This window comes from Kogia breviceps, chromosome 1, assembly GCF_026419965.1.
Source record: "Kogia breviceps isolate mKogBre1 chromosome 1, mKogBre1 haplotype 1, whole genome shotgun sequence".
Taxonomy (NCBI): domain Eukaryota; kingdom Metazoa; phylum Chordata; class Mammalia; order Artiodactyla; family Physeteridae; genus Kogia; species Kogia breviceps.
In genome coordinates, this window is record NC_081310.1 from 113,363,574 (window position 1) to 113,380,082 (window position 16,509).

The 16,509-nt window shown below is 40.3% G+C and overlaps 1 protein-coding gene across 2 annotated transcripts in view; it reads left to right on the forward strand.

Moving 5' to 3' along the window:
• The first annotated feature begins 202 nt into the window (after positions 1-202).
• Positions 203-16,509, forward strand: part of EEIG2 (EEIG family member 2) — a 101,798-nt gene continuing 85,491 nt past the window's right edge. The window contains exon 1 of one of the 2 annotated variants that reach the window (XM_059078758.2): positions 203-460. In XM_059078758.2, coding sequence (XP_058934741.1) covers positions 324-460 — 137 coding nt within the window. In that variant the 5' untranslated portion in view covers positions 203-323. The remainder of the gene's footprint in view (positions 461-16,509) is intronic. The other variant, XM_067041101.1, reaches the window with a different exon arrangement.

The window sequence follows — 16,509 nt, forward strand, 5'->3', positions numbered from 1 at the left end:
CCCTCCTTCCAGACGGGCGTCGGCGTCGGCTGCAAGCTGCACACCGAAAGGGCGCCCACCGCTCAGGCGAGCTGCAGCACGGCCGCTCCCCGTGGGTGGGCGGGGTCCGCTCAGCGGCCGCCGCCGCGCTCCGGCCAGGGCTGCCGCGAGAGGAGGCGGCGGCGGCGGCGGCCCCGAGCCCGGCCGCGCCTCCACGCGCAGCTCGCAGCCCCGGCCATGGGGCTGGGCGGGCCCGCGGCTCGGCCGAGTTGAACCGGCGGCGCCGGCCCGCGCGCCCCTTGGGGCTGCCCCCGCACCCCGCTCGTCGGCGTCTGGCTCTCGTGATGATGAAGAAGAAGAAGTTTAAGTTTAAGGTGGACTTCGAGCTCGAGGAGCTCTCCTCGGTGCCCTTCGTCAACGGGGTCCTCTTCTGCAAGATGCGGCTGCTGGACGGCGGCAGCTTCACCGCCGAGTCCCCCAGGTAACGCGCCGGCCGCCCCGGCCGCTGCTCCCGAGCGGCTGCGCCCTCGCCTGCCCCGCAGGGCCTTGTTGGATGGGCAGCATCTCTTTCCGCTCCAGGAGGGCGGCCAGCCTCGTGAGCTCTTCTTTCTCTAGGGACCCGTCTGAGATGGGTCAGGAGTGTATCGATCTGGGCAAAGTGCTTCGCAAATGGGTTCTCGGCTGGGGTAAGCCACCTGTGCTCGTGATTCCAGATGGTTCCTGATATCTGCTCTTCCCTCCTAAATTCTCTTGGAATGGGAGCGATGGTCAGAAGGGAGAGGATGCTTCTGGTTTCTTTAGACCTTTCCATATTTGTGAGATGGAAAGTGGAACTTGAGCTGTTAAAACAAAAATAACCCAAACTGCTCGAGTTCCAAGAGCGCCCGCTCTAAACCGAAGCCTGTGCTTTTAGTCTTTCTTCTTCTCCGTGTTGGTTACTGGAGGGCGCTGGAGTCCAGGATGAGGCCGGGGTAGGCCTGATCAGGCTTGAGTCAAGTGTTCCCTGGCACAGACAGGACAACGGTTTGTGCCTCATCTCAGAGCTGCGTGTCCAGTTACGTGCTAACACGCACTGAATTGCCCGTCTTGGGGTGACTGCTAGTGGCTCTCAGTGGGGAGGAATTAGAACCAGAAGGAGAGCCCAGGCCCTGCTCTCATTTTGAAATGAGCCCTGGGCACTCTCAGGGAGTGTCGTTGGCAGGTTACAGAATGAAGTCAGGAGTGGTAGTGTTCCTTGAGTCATTTCAGGGGTATTTGTAGGTTGACAGATCTCTCCTAGGGTAAATGTTCCTTAAGAAAAGAAAATTTGCGGAATTTTTAAAAATGAACTTTTAAGTTCCTGAGATCAAGGAATAAGGCTCATAGTTAATGCTTATTTTGCTTAGATGTGCGGTTCATGGACTTCATTTTTACCCTAAAAAATATTCTGCTTTCCTTTATCTGTCATCTCTATTAATAATGTAAAGGAAATAATGTCCATGGGTTTTTGAATTGGGACCAGAAAATTGTCAGCAGTGGCAATATTGAAGCCTATGAAAGCCAAAAAATGTAAATGTCTAGTTGGCCAAAGCAAAGGACGTATGAAGCAATACTGACTCTAAGAATTTAAAAAAAAAAAAAATCAGCTGAGGATAGTTTTTTAGATTAAACTATGATGACACATCTACACAGTCATTTTTAACACATTGGTAAGAGAACACTGTAACTCAGAATGGTTGAGCAAATATTGTACCAGCTCTTAAGGTGCTGAAGTCCAAAGCCAATTCTTGAATGTTCTGTAGGTGCAAATGAACCCTGTTCTGTGGCAAAATCCCACCTACAACTCTGGCAGTTAGACCAGCTCTCCTGGGCCAGTGGTGACACCTGGTGGTCAGGGTACTTCCCTGCTCCCTCCTTTCTCCCTCAGATTATTGGTTTGGCTTGCTTATAAATCAGTTATTCTGGTGTTGTAGACAGTCCTTTATTCAGCAAATAGGTATAGGCTAAACCCTTTAAATATCATATTTAATTCTCACAGCAATCCTATGAGTTAGGGATCCCCATTTTGTAGATGAATAAACACATTCAGCATAACTAACTTTCCCAAGGTCCCCACATCTGGTAGGTGAAATGCCAAAATTCTAATACAAGTCTCTCTAATTTCAAGCAGATTGATGCCATGTAAAAGAGAAAATTGTGTGTTGTGCTGAAGAGGGAACTTCCCAATGGTTTTAACAAGCAAGGGGTGTAATTTGATTTGGAATTTGCAAGATTGGAAAGGAAAAAGCAGAGTATCCTGTATTAAATTTACCCCTTTTTCTTCCAACTAAAATGTGACTTTAATCAAAGTCTGTTAGGTTAAGAGTAGTGCTCTGTATAACCAACCAAACAACACCCATATAGTTTGCAGGGAAGTGATTCATAAGAAGGAGCATGTTCCTTATTAGGTACAGGTAGTTGGTGTAAAGCTAAGACCAAGATTTTGGAATGAGGTGGATCTGAACCTAAATCCTAGCTCCGCCATGGCAAACCTGGGTTGGTTACTTAGCCTCTTCAAGTTTCCATCTGTAAAATAGAAACCATCACTGGCTTATGGGGGTGTTGTGAGGATTTAGTAAGACATTGCACCTAAAACAGCTACCACAGTGCTCTGGCACCAACTGACATTTAAAAAGAAGACAAGGAGCTTGTCTGAAAGGGTTTGTTTCCTTTACATGTTATACTTAATTTTTTTCTCCTGGCAACTATGAAAGTATTGATTTCAAAAAGATACCTCATTTTAGAAGAAAAAAGAAAGAAAACCAGAAATACCTAAGGATGTGAATTATTTTAAAATTGCATAACTTAAGGCAGAAATGTAGAGAACAAACATATGGACACCAAGGGGGGCAAGGGGAGGTGTGATGAACTGGGAGATTGGGATTGACATATATACACTAATATATATAAAATAGGTAACTAATGAGAACCTGCTGTATAACACAGGGAACTCTACTTAGTGCTCTGTGGTGACCTAAATGGGAAGGAAATCCAAAAACAAGGGGATATATGTATACATATAGCTGATTCACTTCGCTGTACAGCAGAAACTAACACAACTTTGTAAAGAAACTATTCGGGGACTTCCCCAGTGGCGCAGTGGCTAAGAATCCACCTGCCATTTCAGGGGACACGGGTTCGATCCCTGGTCCGGGAGTATCCCACATGCTGCAGAGCAACTAGGCCTGTGGGCAATAACTACTGAGCCTGCACTCTAGAGCCCATATACTGCAAAAAAAAAAAAAAAAAGAAGTCAGGAAGAATCTTTGTTTTGTTTTGCAAGGGGAATATACATATCGTTGTGGAGATACGAGGAGGTCAGTTATATGTTTAACATACTACATTTAGTGACAGCCTGATAACCAGTTGGAGACATATTTACTGTGGATTTCTTAGTTCTGGTTTATTATAAGTAATCCCGCTTACTGGATTTTTCATCTAAAATTTCCTTACACCATTTTGCCCTTTTAAAGATTATTAATGAAAATTAATCTTAGAAGGATCCAGTTTCTCCTGGGAAGGTGTATCCAGTGAAGATGTTAGAAAAAAAATAAAGACTTAAAAGGTATTTATTTGTATACTGTATGCTAGCACATATATATGGAATCTGAAGAAAAAGGTTCTTAAGAACTTAGGGGCAGGACAGGAATAAAGACCCAGACGTAGAGAATGGATTTGAGGACTCGGGGAGGGGGAAGTGTAATCTGGGACGAAGGGAGAGGGTGGCATTGACACATATACACTACCAAATGTAAAATAGATAGCTAGTGGGAAGCAACCGCACAGCACAGGGAGACCAGCTCGGTGCTTTGTGTCCACCTAGAGGGATGGGATAGGGAGGGTGGGAGGGAGATGCAAGAGGGAGGGGTTATAGGGATATATGTATACATACAGCTGATTCACTGTTATACAGCAGAAACTAACACAACGATGTAAAGCAATTATACTTCAATAAAGATGTTAAAAAAAGGTATTTATATGTAATAAATGTTATTTAAAAGGTCAGATTTTTACATACGATAGTTAATAAAACATTCAGAAAATACATTGTATGATTATAATAATCTAATAAACTGAAGCCAAATTATTGCCTAATAAAATATTTTTGAAGAACTTTCAAAAAGACAGGATGTTACATTAAAATCTTTTCAGAGCACTTTTCCTTTGTAAAAGCATTCAAATCACTTTAGAGGTTTACTATGACTATCAGAACAAGTTTAATAATTTCTGGTCTGCTTTAATAAAGAAATATAATGAGACAATTTTCCTGCATTTTTTTAGGATTTCCAAGTTTGCTTTATTTTTTTCATCTTTTTTTTGTGCTCATAGCTAAATACTTTTCTAAGTTTCACATGAGCTTGTGGCAGAAAACCACATGTGAATTCGGGGAGTATCTGGGAAGCTTATGAGCGTATTTGTGTTGGATCTTTTACTTTGTAAACAAGTTGAAGGCATTTTTTTCTCTTTGGCCAGAGTATCTTCATGTTTTCAAGATTTTAGTTTACTGCACATTGTGTACTTCTTTTTAGTAACCTTTTTCCTTATTGCAAACATAACACATATTCATGTGGAAAACTTACAAAATAGAAAAGCAAAAAGAACAGAAATTGCAAATAAATGAACCAGCTAGAGATAATCACTATTATTATTATTTTGGAGTCTTTTTTTTTTTTTGCGGTATGCGGGCCTCTCACTGTTGTGGCTTCTCCCGTTGCGGAGCACAGGCTCCGTATGCACAGGCTCAGCGGCCATGGCTCACGGGCCCAGCCGCTCCGCGGCATGTGGGATCTTCCCGGACCAGGGCACGAACCCGTGTCCCCTGCATCGGCAGGCGGACTCTCAACCACTGCGCCACCAGGGAAGCCCCTAACCTTGGAGTCTTTATTGATCCGTACACACACACATATATACACACACACACCCTCCACACACACTTTAGCATACTTTTTTTTAAAAAACCAAAGTGGGATCATACTATACTTATATTTTTTTTCATTTAATGTATCTTCCCATATCATTAAGTATTCAATTACAGAGTTATTTTTAATAGATGCATACCATTCCATTGTATGGATTTCCATGGTTTGCTGAACAAAGCCCCTTTTGAAATAGTCTTTCTTCTTTGCTTTCTTTTTTATTAACATTTTTATAAACACACTAAATTGGGTATCCTTAAAGATGTGCACATCATTGTTACTTTTTTAGGATTCACACTTAGATATGGAATTATTGAGTCAATGGGAAGTTTTAAGGCTTTTGATATATGTATATTATTAACTTGCCCTTTGATACATTAAATTGACTTTTTTAAGATGAAAAAATTACTAATAAGTAGCAAATACAAAAAATAATGCTGTTTGACCATATGGCACAAAATTATTTAGACCCTGACCAGAAATGAGGTCATCTATTCACATTATTATTATAGCTATAAAAATGGTAGCTAACACTTAATTGAGCTAGTACTTTTTTTTTTTTTTTTTTTTTGTGGTACGCGGGCTTCTCACTGTTGTGGCCTCTCCTGTTGCGGAGCACAGGCTCCAGATGCGCAGGCTCAGTAGCCATGGCTCAACCACTGCGCCACCAGGGAAGCCCTGAGCTAGCACTTTTAAAAAGTAGCTAGCACTTTGCTCATGTGTCAGGAACTTTTCTAAGCCTTTATAGCCTCAAAATAATCCTAGGAGGAAGGTACTATTATTATATTATCACTATTATTACTACTGCTATTACTCTCATTTTATACCTGAGGAAACAGAAGCCCAAAGAGGTGCTGAAAGTTAACACAGCTAGTAAGTGGCAGGGCAGGGAGGCAGTCTGGCTCCAGGGTATGCTCTTAATCACAAAACTCTGTTGCCTCTCAAATTTTATGTTACATGTTTTCTCATTCTTATGTTTTGACAAAACAGTAGATAAATATATATGGTATGACTTTTTCTGAATGCTAGTCTCAGAAAACTGGTTCCAATGTGTGACACCACTAAACAAGTCATTAGACCTGGCCCCTTTAGATTTGCCCAAAGTTATTGTATATGAAAGATGAGAAACAGTACTCATGCACGTACTGTTTTTTTCAAGATGTGACTTTCCAGTTGTAAGTACTCAAAATTATTTCATTACTGGATTGTTGTACATTGTAAAACTGTTATTAATGCCATTTTACACTAGTAAGTTAATAGTCACTATTTTATGTCTAAGCATTGCACACTAGGCAGTTTATAAATATTTATTGAAGGAATGCAGATATTTGGAGAAAGGATCTGTTGTAGCTTTGCTAAGAATGACAGATACACAGAGTTTCCCAAATTAAATACATGGGAAAGTCATATGGGGAAGTATATGCTGTTCTATGTACACAGCTTATAAAGAATTAATGTTCATTTTGGGGTGTCAGCCTTTGAGGGATATTATCAAGTAGAGATCCAGGGAACTGTATTAAGATTCTGAGGAAGCCCGAATTGTGTTCATAACAGGAGACTGGGGTGAGTCTCAAGGGAAGATGGTGGTGTTCAAATACTAAAAATTGAGTATGTATCCATGTATATTTTACATTCCTAATTTTATGTATTACAAAATCCTTTTTATAGATGTGTTACCCCTCCTGTTGGGTTAGGATATAGATCAAGTTCTGTAACACATATATTTGAAAAATAACAAGTGGCTTAAACTAGGTAGAAATTTATTTCTCTCACATATAAAGCCCAAGCTAATGTGGTAGCTCTGACCCGTCAGGTTATCAGGGGCCCTGACTCTTTATCTGGTTGCTCTGTTATGCCCAACCAGATGTTGTTCTCATCCCCAGGGACTAAGCTGGCTCACCCCGCGTCCGAATTCCAGCCACTGAGAAGGGGGAAGGGGAGGTCCTTTCTGCTCACAGCCTGTTGACCAGAACTTGAGCACGAGGACACATCCAGCCCCAAGGAAGGATGAGAAATGTCATCTTTGCTGGGTGTCCACGTTCCCAGCAAAAGTGTCAGTTACGATAAAGAGAAGAGGAAGACGGTTATCAGAGGACGGTTAGCCTCTGCCTCTCCTCTCTTTTAGAGAAGAGAAAGTTGATCTGCAGAAAAGCAACACAATTTGTTCAAGATCACACGTCAATTAAATGAAAGATATTTGAAATACTGTCCCATAAAGAGGGAATAGACTTATGCTGGGTACATCAGAGGAGAGAACAGGACCAGTGGGGAAATGTTAAAGATGGCATGTTTCTATTCAATATAATAGAAAAGATAATCTGTAACATTTAAAAGAAGTCGGTAGTTAGTGAATAGGCTACCTTTGTCCATTTGTCAGGAATGTTATCCTTCATTAGAAGGATGGGTGACCTAGGTGATTCTTAAGGCCCTTGCTAACTCTAGGTTTTCTATGATTAAGCTTTCAAATTTATTTCCTAATACTGCTCTTTCTAAACCTACCATTTTAGCCAAGAGTGGTCAGTTTATATTAGCCAAATATGTGTGCATTTCTGTCTCCTTGGTACTCTCTCCTATTTCTACCTCTTTACCATTCTTTTAGTTGATTGAAATTCCAAGCATTCTTCAAGATCTAGAGCAAATGTCTCATCAGCTTTATGCCCACATCTGTCCCAGCCTACAATCTACCCATTGCTTTCCTCCAACACTTACTTCATATACTATGTCCTTAATAAATATTCGTTGTTTGTTGAATGAATGAAATCTTTTTTCAGCGTCCCTACTATGATTTCACCTCTTACTCAATTCCTGTACTTCTTGTTTCTACCATTCATTTCACCCAAATTTGTTCTTTTAATTACCTATAAAAATTTTCCATGCAGTGTAAAATTTACAGTAGTAGAAATAAATACAAGAAAAGGTAGGAAGAAGTGTTTAACTGTTTTTTTTTTTTTGGAGGGGGTGGGTCAGGGGAAGTGTCATGAAAGATAATTTTTTAGCAAGGTTTTGAAAAAAGTCTAGCTCGAGAAGGAGATGGAACAGTAGAAGGAACAGTACACACAGCGGCAAGGAACAGCAGCATGGTGTGTGCTGGAAGTACTGTGAGTATAGTGGTGTATTACTGCTGCCACATAAAGAGCAGGAGAGAGTGGTCATTTCACGGAGTCTGGGCTTGCTTGGATACTCAAGCATCTAGGGAACCAAGAGCAAAGGAGTGACTTATGCAAAGTTAGTAGGTTAGCTTAGGTAGGGCTGGAATTTAAGAGAATTCTCATCTGATGACCTTAGCTTTCTCAGTAGGAGCCAAAAAAGATGAAGTGAGGGATATTAGGATAATGATAAAAAAAATCAGAAAAGCTTCTATAAGGAGTGAGAGAAGCAGCTGACCAAAGACAAGGACTAACTGAAATTTAGAACATGAATTTTAGTGATGGCAACATGCATGTTCCTGCATCTTTCTCTAGAGAAAGTCTAGAGAGTAGGCAAGATCCAGGGTATAGGTGTTACTGAAATGGTATAAGGATAGGCATAGGGCAAAGAACTCTGGGTCTAGGGTATTAGGTTATTTGCACAGTGTTAAAATAGCCAGTATGATTGCAGTTGGAGTGAAGAGAGAGAGAGAGGGAAAGGTACTTCTGTGTGACATTAACTAGGAGAAGAAGAGTGTGACATAGCCATATGTCATGTGCCTCAAGCTGAACGTAAAAGAGATAACAGCCTGTAAGTGGCACTGAGGAGTTAGGAAAATGCTATCACTGCCTCCTGTGGAAGATGAGGGTGGAGAACACTACCCCCTATAGAGCTTCAACACAAGTAGTGTGCTCACGAGCTAGCCAGGTTTCACTTAGGCAGTGAGTAGACTGTTAGGTGAAGAGGTTGAGAATGTAGAGTTTGTTCAACCCTGGAACCAGGGTTTCAGGTGGTGTGGTAGAATGAGTTGGGAAAGAGAGCAGCAACAGAAGAATGAATCAGGGTGAGGAAGAAAAAGGACTGTAGGAAAGAGCAGTCTGGAGATTAAGGGAGAATAGTCTTTTCCTGTGGATTACAGAGATGAAAAGTATACATAGAAATGAATGGCCTTAAGATTTCCAATATGGATATAAAATAATTTAGTGTCATATCTGAGGCCCAGGTAATACAAAACAGGTTCTCCAGCTGCTACTTCTCGGAGAGCAAGAATGAGATCATGTTAAGTCGTGCCTTTCACTTCCTAGGAGTCCGTGCCTCCTTTTATTGGCTGTGTCTCTCTCTGTCTCACACCCTCCACCTACAGATTTAATCTTCATCCTCACTAATCTTTTCACACTCATTCTGGGAAACAAAATATTCTTTCTGTTCAGTGCCAACCCATTTCCCCATCTTTGATCCCATATCCATCTAACTTCCCTTTCTCTCTCTCTGTACAGTTCTGATCCAAACTTTATGAAAGAATGGTCTACATTTGCTGTCTCTTAAACATTCCTCCTCTCCCCTCAAACTCATACCCTGACTTCCACCCCACCACTCAGCGGAAACTCTCCTTGCTCATATCATCAGCCATTCTAATATCTAGTCATTATTTTCTCATTTGTGCCTTTGTGCTCTATTCAGAATTATGTGATCATTACCTGTTCCTTGAAACTTGCCTATCTTGGCTTCCAATAACTTTTTTCTCCACTTTACCCTCCCACTTCTCTGATTCCTTCACTGAATTCTCTGAGGGCACTTCTACCCACCCTCTCTCCCCTTTTTTTTTTTTTTAATAAATTTACTTTTGGAGCAGTATTGGGTTAGCAGCAAAATTGAATGAAAGCACAGAGTTCCCATGTACCCCTGCCTGTGTGAGTGTACACAAACGCACACAGAGCCTCCCCTGCTGTTAACATCCCACACCAGAGTGGTACATTTGCTACAATTGATGAACCTACATTGACACATCATCATCACCCAAAGTCTGTGGTTTGCATTAGGGTTCACTCTTGGTGTTATATATCCTGTAGGCTGTGACAAATGTATAATGACGTGTACCTACCATTATAGTGTCATACAGAATAGTTTCGGTGCCATAAAAATCTTCTGGGTGCAACTTATTCACCCCTCCCTCCCCCTAACCCCAGGCAACTACTGTTCTTTTTACTGTCTCCATAGTTTTGCCTTTTCTACAATGTCATATAGTTGGAATCATACAGTAGGTAGCCATATTCAGTAGATAGTCTTCTTTCACTTAGTAATATACATATAGATTTCTCCCATGTCTTCATGGCTTGATAGCTCATTTCTTTTTTTTTTTTTTTTTTTTTTTTTGCGGTATGCGGGCCTCTCACTGTTGTGGCCTCTCCCGTTGCGGAGCACAGGCTCCGGACGCGCAGGCCTAGCAGCCATGGCTCACGGGCTTAGTTGCTCCGCGGCATGTGGGATCTTCCCGGACCAGGGCACGAACCCGTGTCTCCTGCATCGGCAGGTGGATTCTCAACCACTGCGCCACCAGGGAAGCCCCTCATTTCTTTTTCACACTGAATAATATTCTGTTATCTGGATGTCCCATACTTTATCCATTCACCTACCATTCACTGTGTGATTCCACTTATATGTGCTACCTACAGTGGTCAGATTCACAGAGATAGAAAGTAAAATGATGGTTGCCAGGGGCTGAGGGGAAGGGATCATTGGGGAGTTGTTGTTCAGTGGGTACAGAGTTTCAGTTTTACAATATGAAAGGGGTTCTTGGAGATTTGGTGCACAACAATATGATGCACTTGAAGCTGTTGAACTGTGCACTTGAAAATGGCTAAGATAGTACATTTTGTTATATTTTTCCACAATTATTAAAAATGAATAAATATGTTACACTCTTCCCCCAATTTTTATTAGGCCAAGCCAATTATTTACATGTTAATATATTCAAGTAAAGTGAATTACTATTAAAAAGAAAGTTCTCTCTCTTTTTTTAAAAAATTAATTTATTTTATTTATTTTATCTTTGGCTGCATTGGGTCTTTGTTGCTGTGCGCAGGCTTTCCCTAGTTGCGGTGAGCGGGGGCTACTCTTCATTGCAGTGCGAGGGCTTCTCACTACCGTGGCTTTTCTTGTTGTGGAGCACGGGCTCTAGGCGCACAGGCTTCAGTAGTTGTGGCATGGGGGCTCAGTAGTTGTGGCTTGCGGGCTCTAGAGCACAGGCTCAGTAGTTGTGGCGCATGGGCTTAGTTGCTCCGCAGCATGTGGGATCTTCCCGGACCAGGGCTTGAGCCCGTGTTCCCTGCATTGGCAGGCGGATTCTTAACCACCATGCCACCAGGGAAGTCCTGAAAGTTTTCTTTTTTTTAACTTTGTAATTTAGAGACATTTTGCCCTAGATTTTCTGCAAATTCAGGGCAAAATGAGCATTAATGAGTCCGTTCGGTCATTCTACCAACTAATATGATTTAACAAAATATAGACATATTGGCTTATTTGGTAATTAATTTTTATTTAATAGTTTTAAGAAAGTCCCTCTTTTTTCCCCTTACTTTTGTTTCTCCTTATTTAAGTCATTATTTTTGCTCATTATATGTCTTGAGATATATCTTATTTGTTGCTCATCAACAAATGTCAGCATTTATTGATAAAATTATCTCTAGTTTATCGTTTATTAAGTATAGTACCTTGAAGATAAGTTTGTTCTGTGAAAATAGTATGTATGATGCTTACTTACATCTTTTGCATGAGTTCTTTTCCTCATCTCAAATGATATATTCTTCACAATAATCATTACTGTAAACATTGGTATGAAATATAATTTTTATCATCCAGGAGCCTGCACTTTATTGGGAGATACTGACATATATTGTTAAATGCAATATAGGGGAGAGTGACAAAGGCTATATATAGTAAGTGTACAAATAAAATTGTTATGGCAGTTGAAAGGAGGAATGGAGCTATTAATTCTGAGAAAGTAGGGAAGACTCCTTAGAAGAGGCGGCATGCGAGCTGAGCTTTGAAAAATTAGTAGGATTTAACCAGTAGGGGGGAAATGAGATGAAAATGTCAGACATTTTGACTCTGACAATGTTTTGACTTGTGTTTATTTATCAAAAACTATTTTTAAGAGTGTACATCTGTACTGTATCTTCATCAGAAAGCATTTTCTAGTGCAATGCTTTAGAAAACAGACTGGCAATTCCTCAGATGTTAAACAGTTACCATATGATCTGGCAATTCCACTAATATACCCCAAAAGAAATGAAAACATATCAACACAAAAACTTGTTCAATTAACACTTGAACAACACAGGGGTAGGGAGTAGGAGCACTTGCCTGAGGCACAGTGAGGCCAAACAAACTGAAAAGTCAGACTTCGGAGCATCTGGAGCAGAGCGAGGAGGAGTGTGGTTAGTTGTTGCAAACTCCTTGGTGAAGGAATCCTTTGTTCTTGCAGCTGTCCAGGTAGGTCAGGTCATGATCTTCCTGTAAACTTGCAACAAAACAAATATTATTTTCTGTTCTACAACTTTTTATCTCTGTGTGAATGGACTCTTAAAGGTCAGAGCCCTGAGAACAGGCTATCCTGTATATTTCAGACTATAGGCAACATTCTTTTACAAAAGGTTCAGAGCCAGCATGACTAAGCACAGGCAACAGAGCACAAAGGTTAAAGCAAAAGGAATAAATCTAATGAGTCAGATTTGTTCTTCCCTATTACATGCTGACTCTCCATGCAGTCAAGTCAACTTATCTTAGTCGGCCCTCCTTATCAGAAATTCTGTATCTGTGGTTCCACATTCGAGGATTCAACCAGCCATGGATTGTGTAGTACTGTAGTATTTACTATTGAAAAAAAATCCGTGTATTAGTGGACCCGTGTGGTTCAAAACCATGTTGTTCAAACTGTACATGAATTTTCATAGCATTATTTATAATAACCAAAAATCCAAGACAACCCTGTTGTCTGTCATCTGAGGAATGGGTAAATAAAATGTGGAATATCCATACAGTGGAATATTTTGGCAATACAGAGAAAGAAAGTACTGATACATGCTACAACATGGATGAAACTTTAAAACTTCATGCTAAGTGAAAGAAGCCAGTCACAAAAGACCACATATTTTATGATTCCATTTATATGAAATGTCCAGAATAGGCAAAGTCTACAGAGACAGAAAATAGATTAGTGGTGGCCTAAGATTGGGAGGTTGGAGGGAAATGGGGAGTGACTACTCATGGTATGAGCTTTTTTTTGGAGGTGATGAAGATGTTCTAAAATTGATTGTGGTGGTGGTTTCGCACTCCGTGAATATATTAAAGACCATTGAGTTGTACATTTTAAATGGGTGAAGTGTATAGTATGTGAATTATATTTCAGTAAGGCTATCTAAAAAAGCATTTTCTGACAAAACTCCATTAAGCCAATCTAATTAACTCCTTGGATAATTTTCTTTTTTTTTTTTTTTTTTTTTTTTGTGTGTGTGTGTGTGTTAGGCGGGCCTCCCACTGTTGTGGTCTCTCCCTTTGCGGAGCACAGGCTCCGGACGCACAGGCTCAGCGGCCATGGCTCACGGGCCCAGCCGCTCCGCGGCATGTGGGATCTTCCCGGACCGGGGCACGAACCCGTGTCCCCTGCATCGGCAGGCGGATTCTCAACCACTGCGCCACCAGGGAAGCCCTTGGATAATTTTCTGTACCAGTTTATTCTTTTATTTAACAAATATCTGTTGAGTATCTACTATGTGCCAGGCACTGTTCCAGGCATTTGAACTATTTCTATTATTTTTCACTTCAGTCTTCTTTTTTTAAACAAATTTATTTATTTATTTATTTATTTAGGCTGTGTTGGGTCTTCGTTGCTGTGCACAGTCTTTCTCTAGTTGCTGCAAGAGGGGGCTGCTCTTCGTTGTGGTGCGCGGGCTTCTCATGGCAGTGGCTTCTCTTGTTGCGGAGCACAGGCTCTAGGCATGTGGGCTTCAGTAGTTGTGGCTCGCGGGCTTCAGTAGTTGTGGCTCACGGGCTCTAGAGCGCAGGCTCCATAGTTGTGGCACATAGACTTAGTTGCTCCGTGGCATGTGGGATCTTCCCGAACTAGGGCTTGAACCCGTGTCCCCTGCATTGGCAGGCAGATTCTCAACCACTGTGCCACCAGGGAAGTCTCCACTTCAGTCTTTATTTTATGAAATTATTTTCCTTGGTGTTTATTCTCTTCTCTGTATATTTTAGAATGAACATGAGTTATAAAACAAGTGTAACATAATCTGTATAGTGGCTAGTATTTTTAGAAAGTGCACATTTTCAGGATCAGATTTTACATTATCTAAATTCTGTTAAGAATTCTTAATTTTTGTGACAATTTATAGTCAATAGCAGTCTTTATCGTGTGATATTTTAGCCAGTGAGTTGTTTTAGCTAATTTTATGTTTATTATTGCTACCATTAATATTCATTATGAGTTGGATAAAAGACTTGTAGAATTTTTCTTTCTTAGCTAACCCAACAGAAAATTTTGAGCATTGCCTCCCTCTCTGTATTATGGTTTAGGGATTAAAGATGTTCAGGGTCAATATGTTCTGCTTTGGGGTAGGAGAAAAACAGACCTGATAAACAGGAATACAGAATCATAAAAGTGGACCAGGAAAAAAAAAAAAAAAAAGTGGACCAGGTTGAGAACTTGGTGGCTAGGTGGTGGAGTGGAACAGAGAATGTTCAGGGCCTATATTTAAGGACAAGACTGCACTGGGGGCCAGATTTTGGCAGGCCTTGGATGCCATTCGTGAAGACCAGGTTTTATTTTGTAGGCAATATGACCTTGAATCCCTCTTATTTTCTGATTCTAAAATTAATTCAAGATCACTGTAGAACATTTGGAAAATACATAAAATTACAAAGAAGAAAATGTTACCTATCAGAGACAATTACTGTTAACATTTTGAAATATTCCCTTCCAGTTTCTTCCAATCCATTTTTATCCTGCTTTTTTCTTTTACTGAACGTTATAATATATGCATTTTCCATGTTATTAAACACTTCAGCATATTATTCTGATAATGCCATACATAATATTCTTTCATGAATGTACTATAAGTTAAGTAATAATTCCTCTGTTTTAGATATTCCTGTTTTTTCAATTTATTCCTTCTCTTGCCAATACTGAGCTCTTTCCTGTGAAGATTTGAATGTGAGGTGCAAGCAAGGTCTGTGATGATGTGTGGTAGGCAGCTCAGAGTTTATATCTTAAACTGAGCATGGTGGTCAGGATTTCTTTCATACCTAGATCTTAAGATAATCCACATGGACAAGATTATTAAAGCCCAGGATAGCATATAGAACAAAATGCAAGGGTCAGAGGATAGAACCTTGGTAGAAGAAGTCATAATTAAGAAAAATGAGACCAAAACATTGGAGAGAATTTGGCATCACAGAAGCTAAACAAGAAAAAAACTTGACGGGGTGTAGGGTGTTCAGCCCGGCCATAGAGTGGAGAGATGGAATGGTGTGAGAACTGCTCTCTTTATTTGACAATCGGCAAGTCTTTGGTGAACTTTTTTTTTTTTTAATTATTGAGACATAATTGACATACAACATTATATTAGTTTTAGATGTACAACATAATAATTCAATATCTGTATATGCTGCGAGATGATCACCACAATCAGTCTAGTTAACATCCATCACCATACATAGTTACAAAAAAATTTGTTTTCTTGGGATGAGAACTTTTAAGATCTACTCTCTTAGTAGCTTTCAAATATGCAATACAGTATTATTAACTGTAGTCACCATGACCTCATGACATTTATTTTATAAGTGGAAGTTTGTACCTTTGACCCCCTTTACCAATTTCACCCACCCACATATCAGTGAGATCATGCACTATTTGTCCATATGTCTCTGACTTGTTTCACTTAGCATAATGCCCTTAAGGTCCATCCATGTTGTCGAAAATGGCAATATTCTTATTCATGACTGAATAGTATTCCATTGTGTGTGGGTGTGTATGTGTGTAGGTATCTCACATTTTCTTTGTCCATTCATCCATCGATGTACACATAGGTTGCTTCCATATCTTGGCTATTGTAAATAATGCTGCAGTGAGCATGGGGTGTGGGGGATGCAGATATCTTCTATAGTTAGTGTTTCCTTTTCTTCCCCCTCCCCAGATAAACACCCAGAAATGGAATTGCTGAATCATATGGTAGTTCTGTTTTTGATTTTTTGAAGAACATCCTCACTATTTTCCATAGTGGCTCCACCAATTTACATTCTCACCAATAGTGCACAAGCGTTCTCCTTTTTCAGCATCCTCACCAACACTTATTTCTTGTTTTATTGATGATAGCCGTTCTAACAGGTGTGAGGTGATATCTCATTGTGGTTATGATTTGCATTTTCCTGATGAATAGTGATGTTGAGCACCTTTTTGTGTACCTGTTGGCCATCTGTATGTCTTTGAAAGAATGTCCATTGAGATACTCTGCCCATTTTTTAATTGGATTGTTTGTTTTCTGCTATTGAGTTGTATGAATTCTTAATATATTTTAGATATCAACCTCTTATCAGATATATGATTTGTAAATATTTTCTCCCATTCAGTAGGTTGCTCTTTCATTTTGTTGATGGTTCCCTTTGATGTGCAGAAGCTTTTTAGTTTGATGTA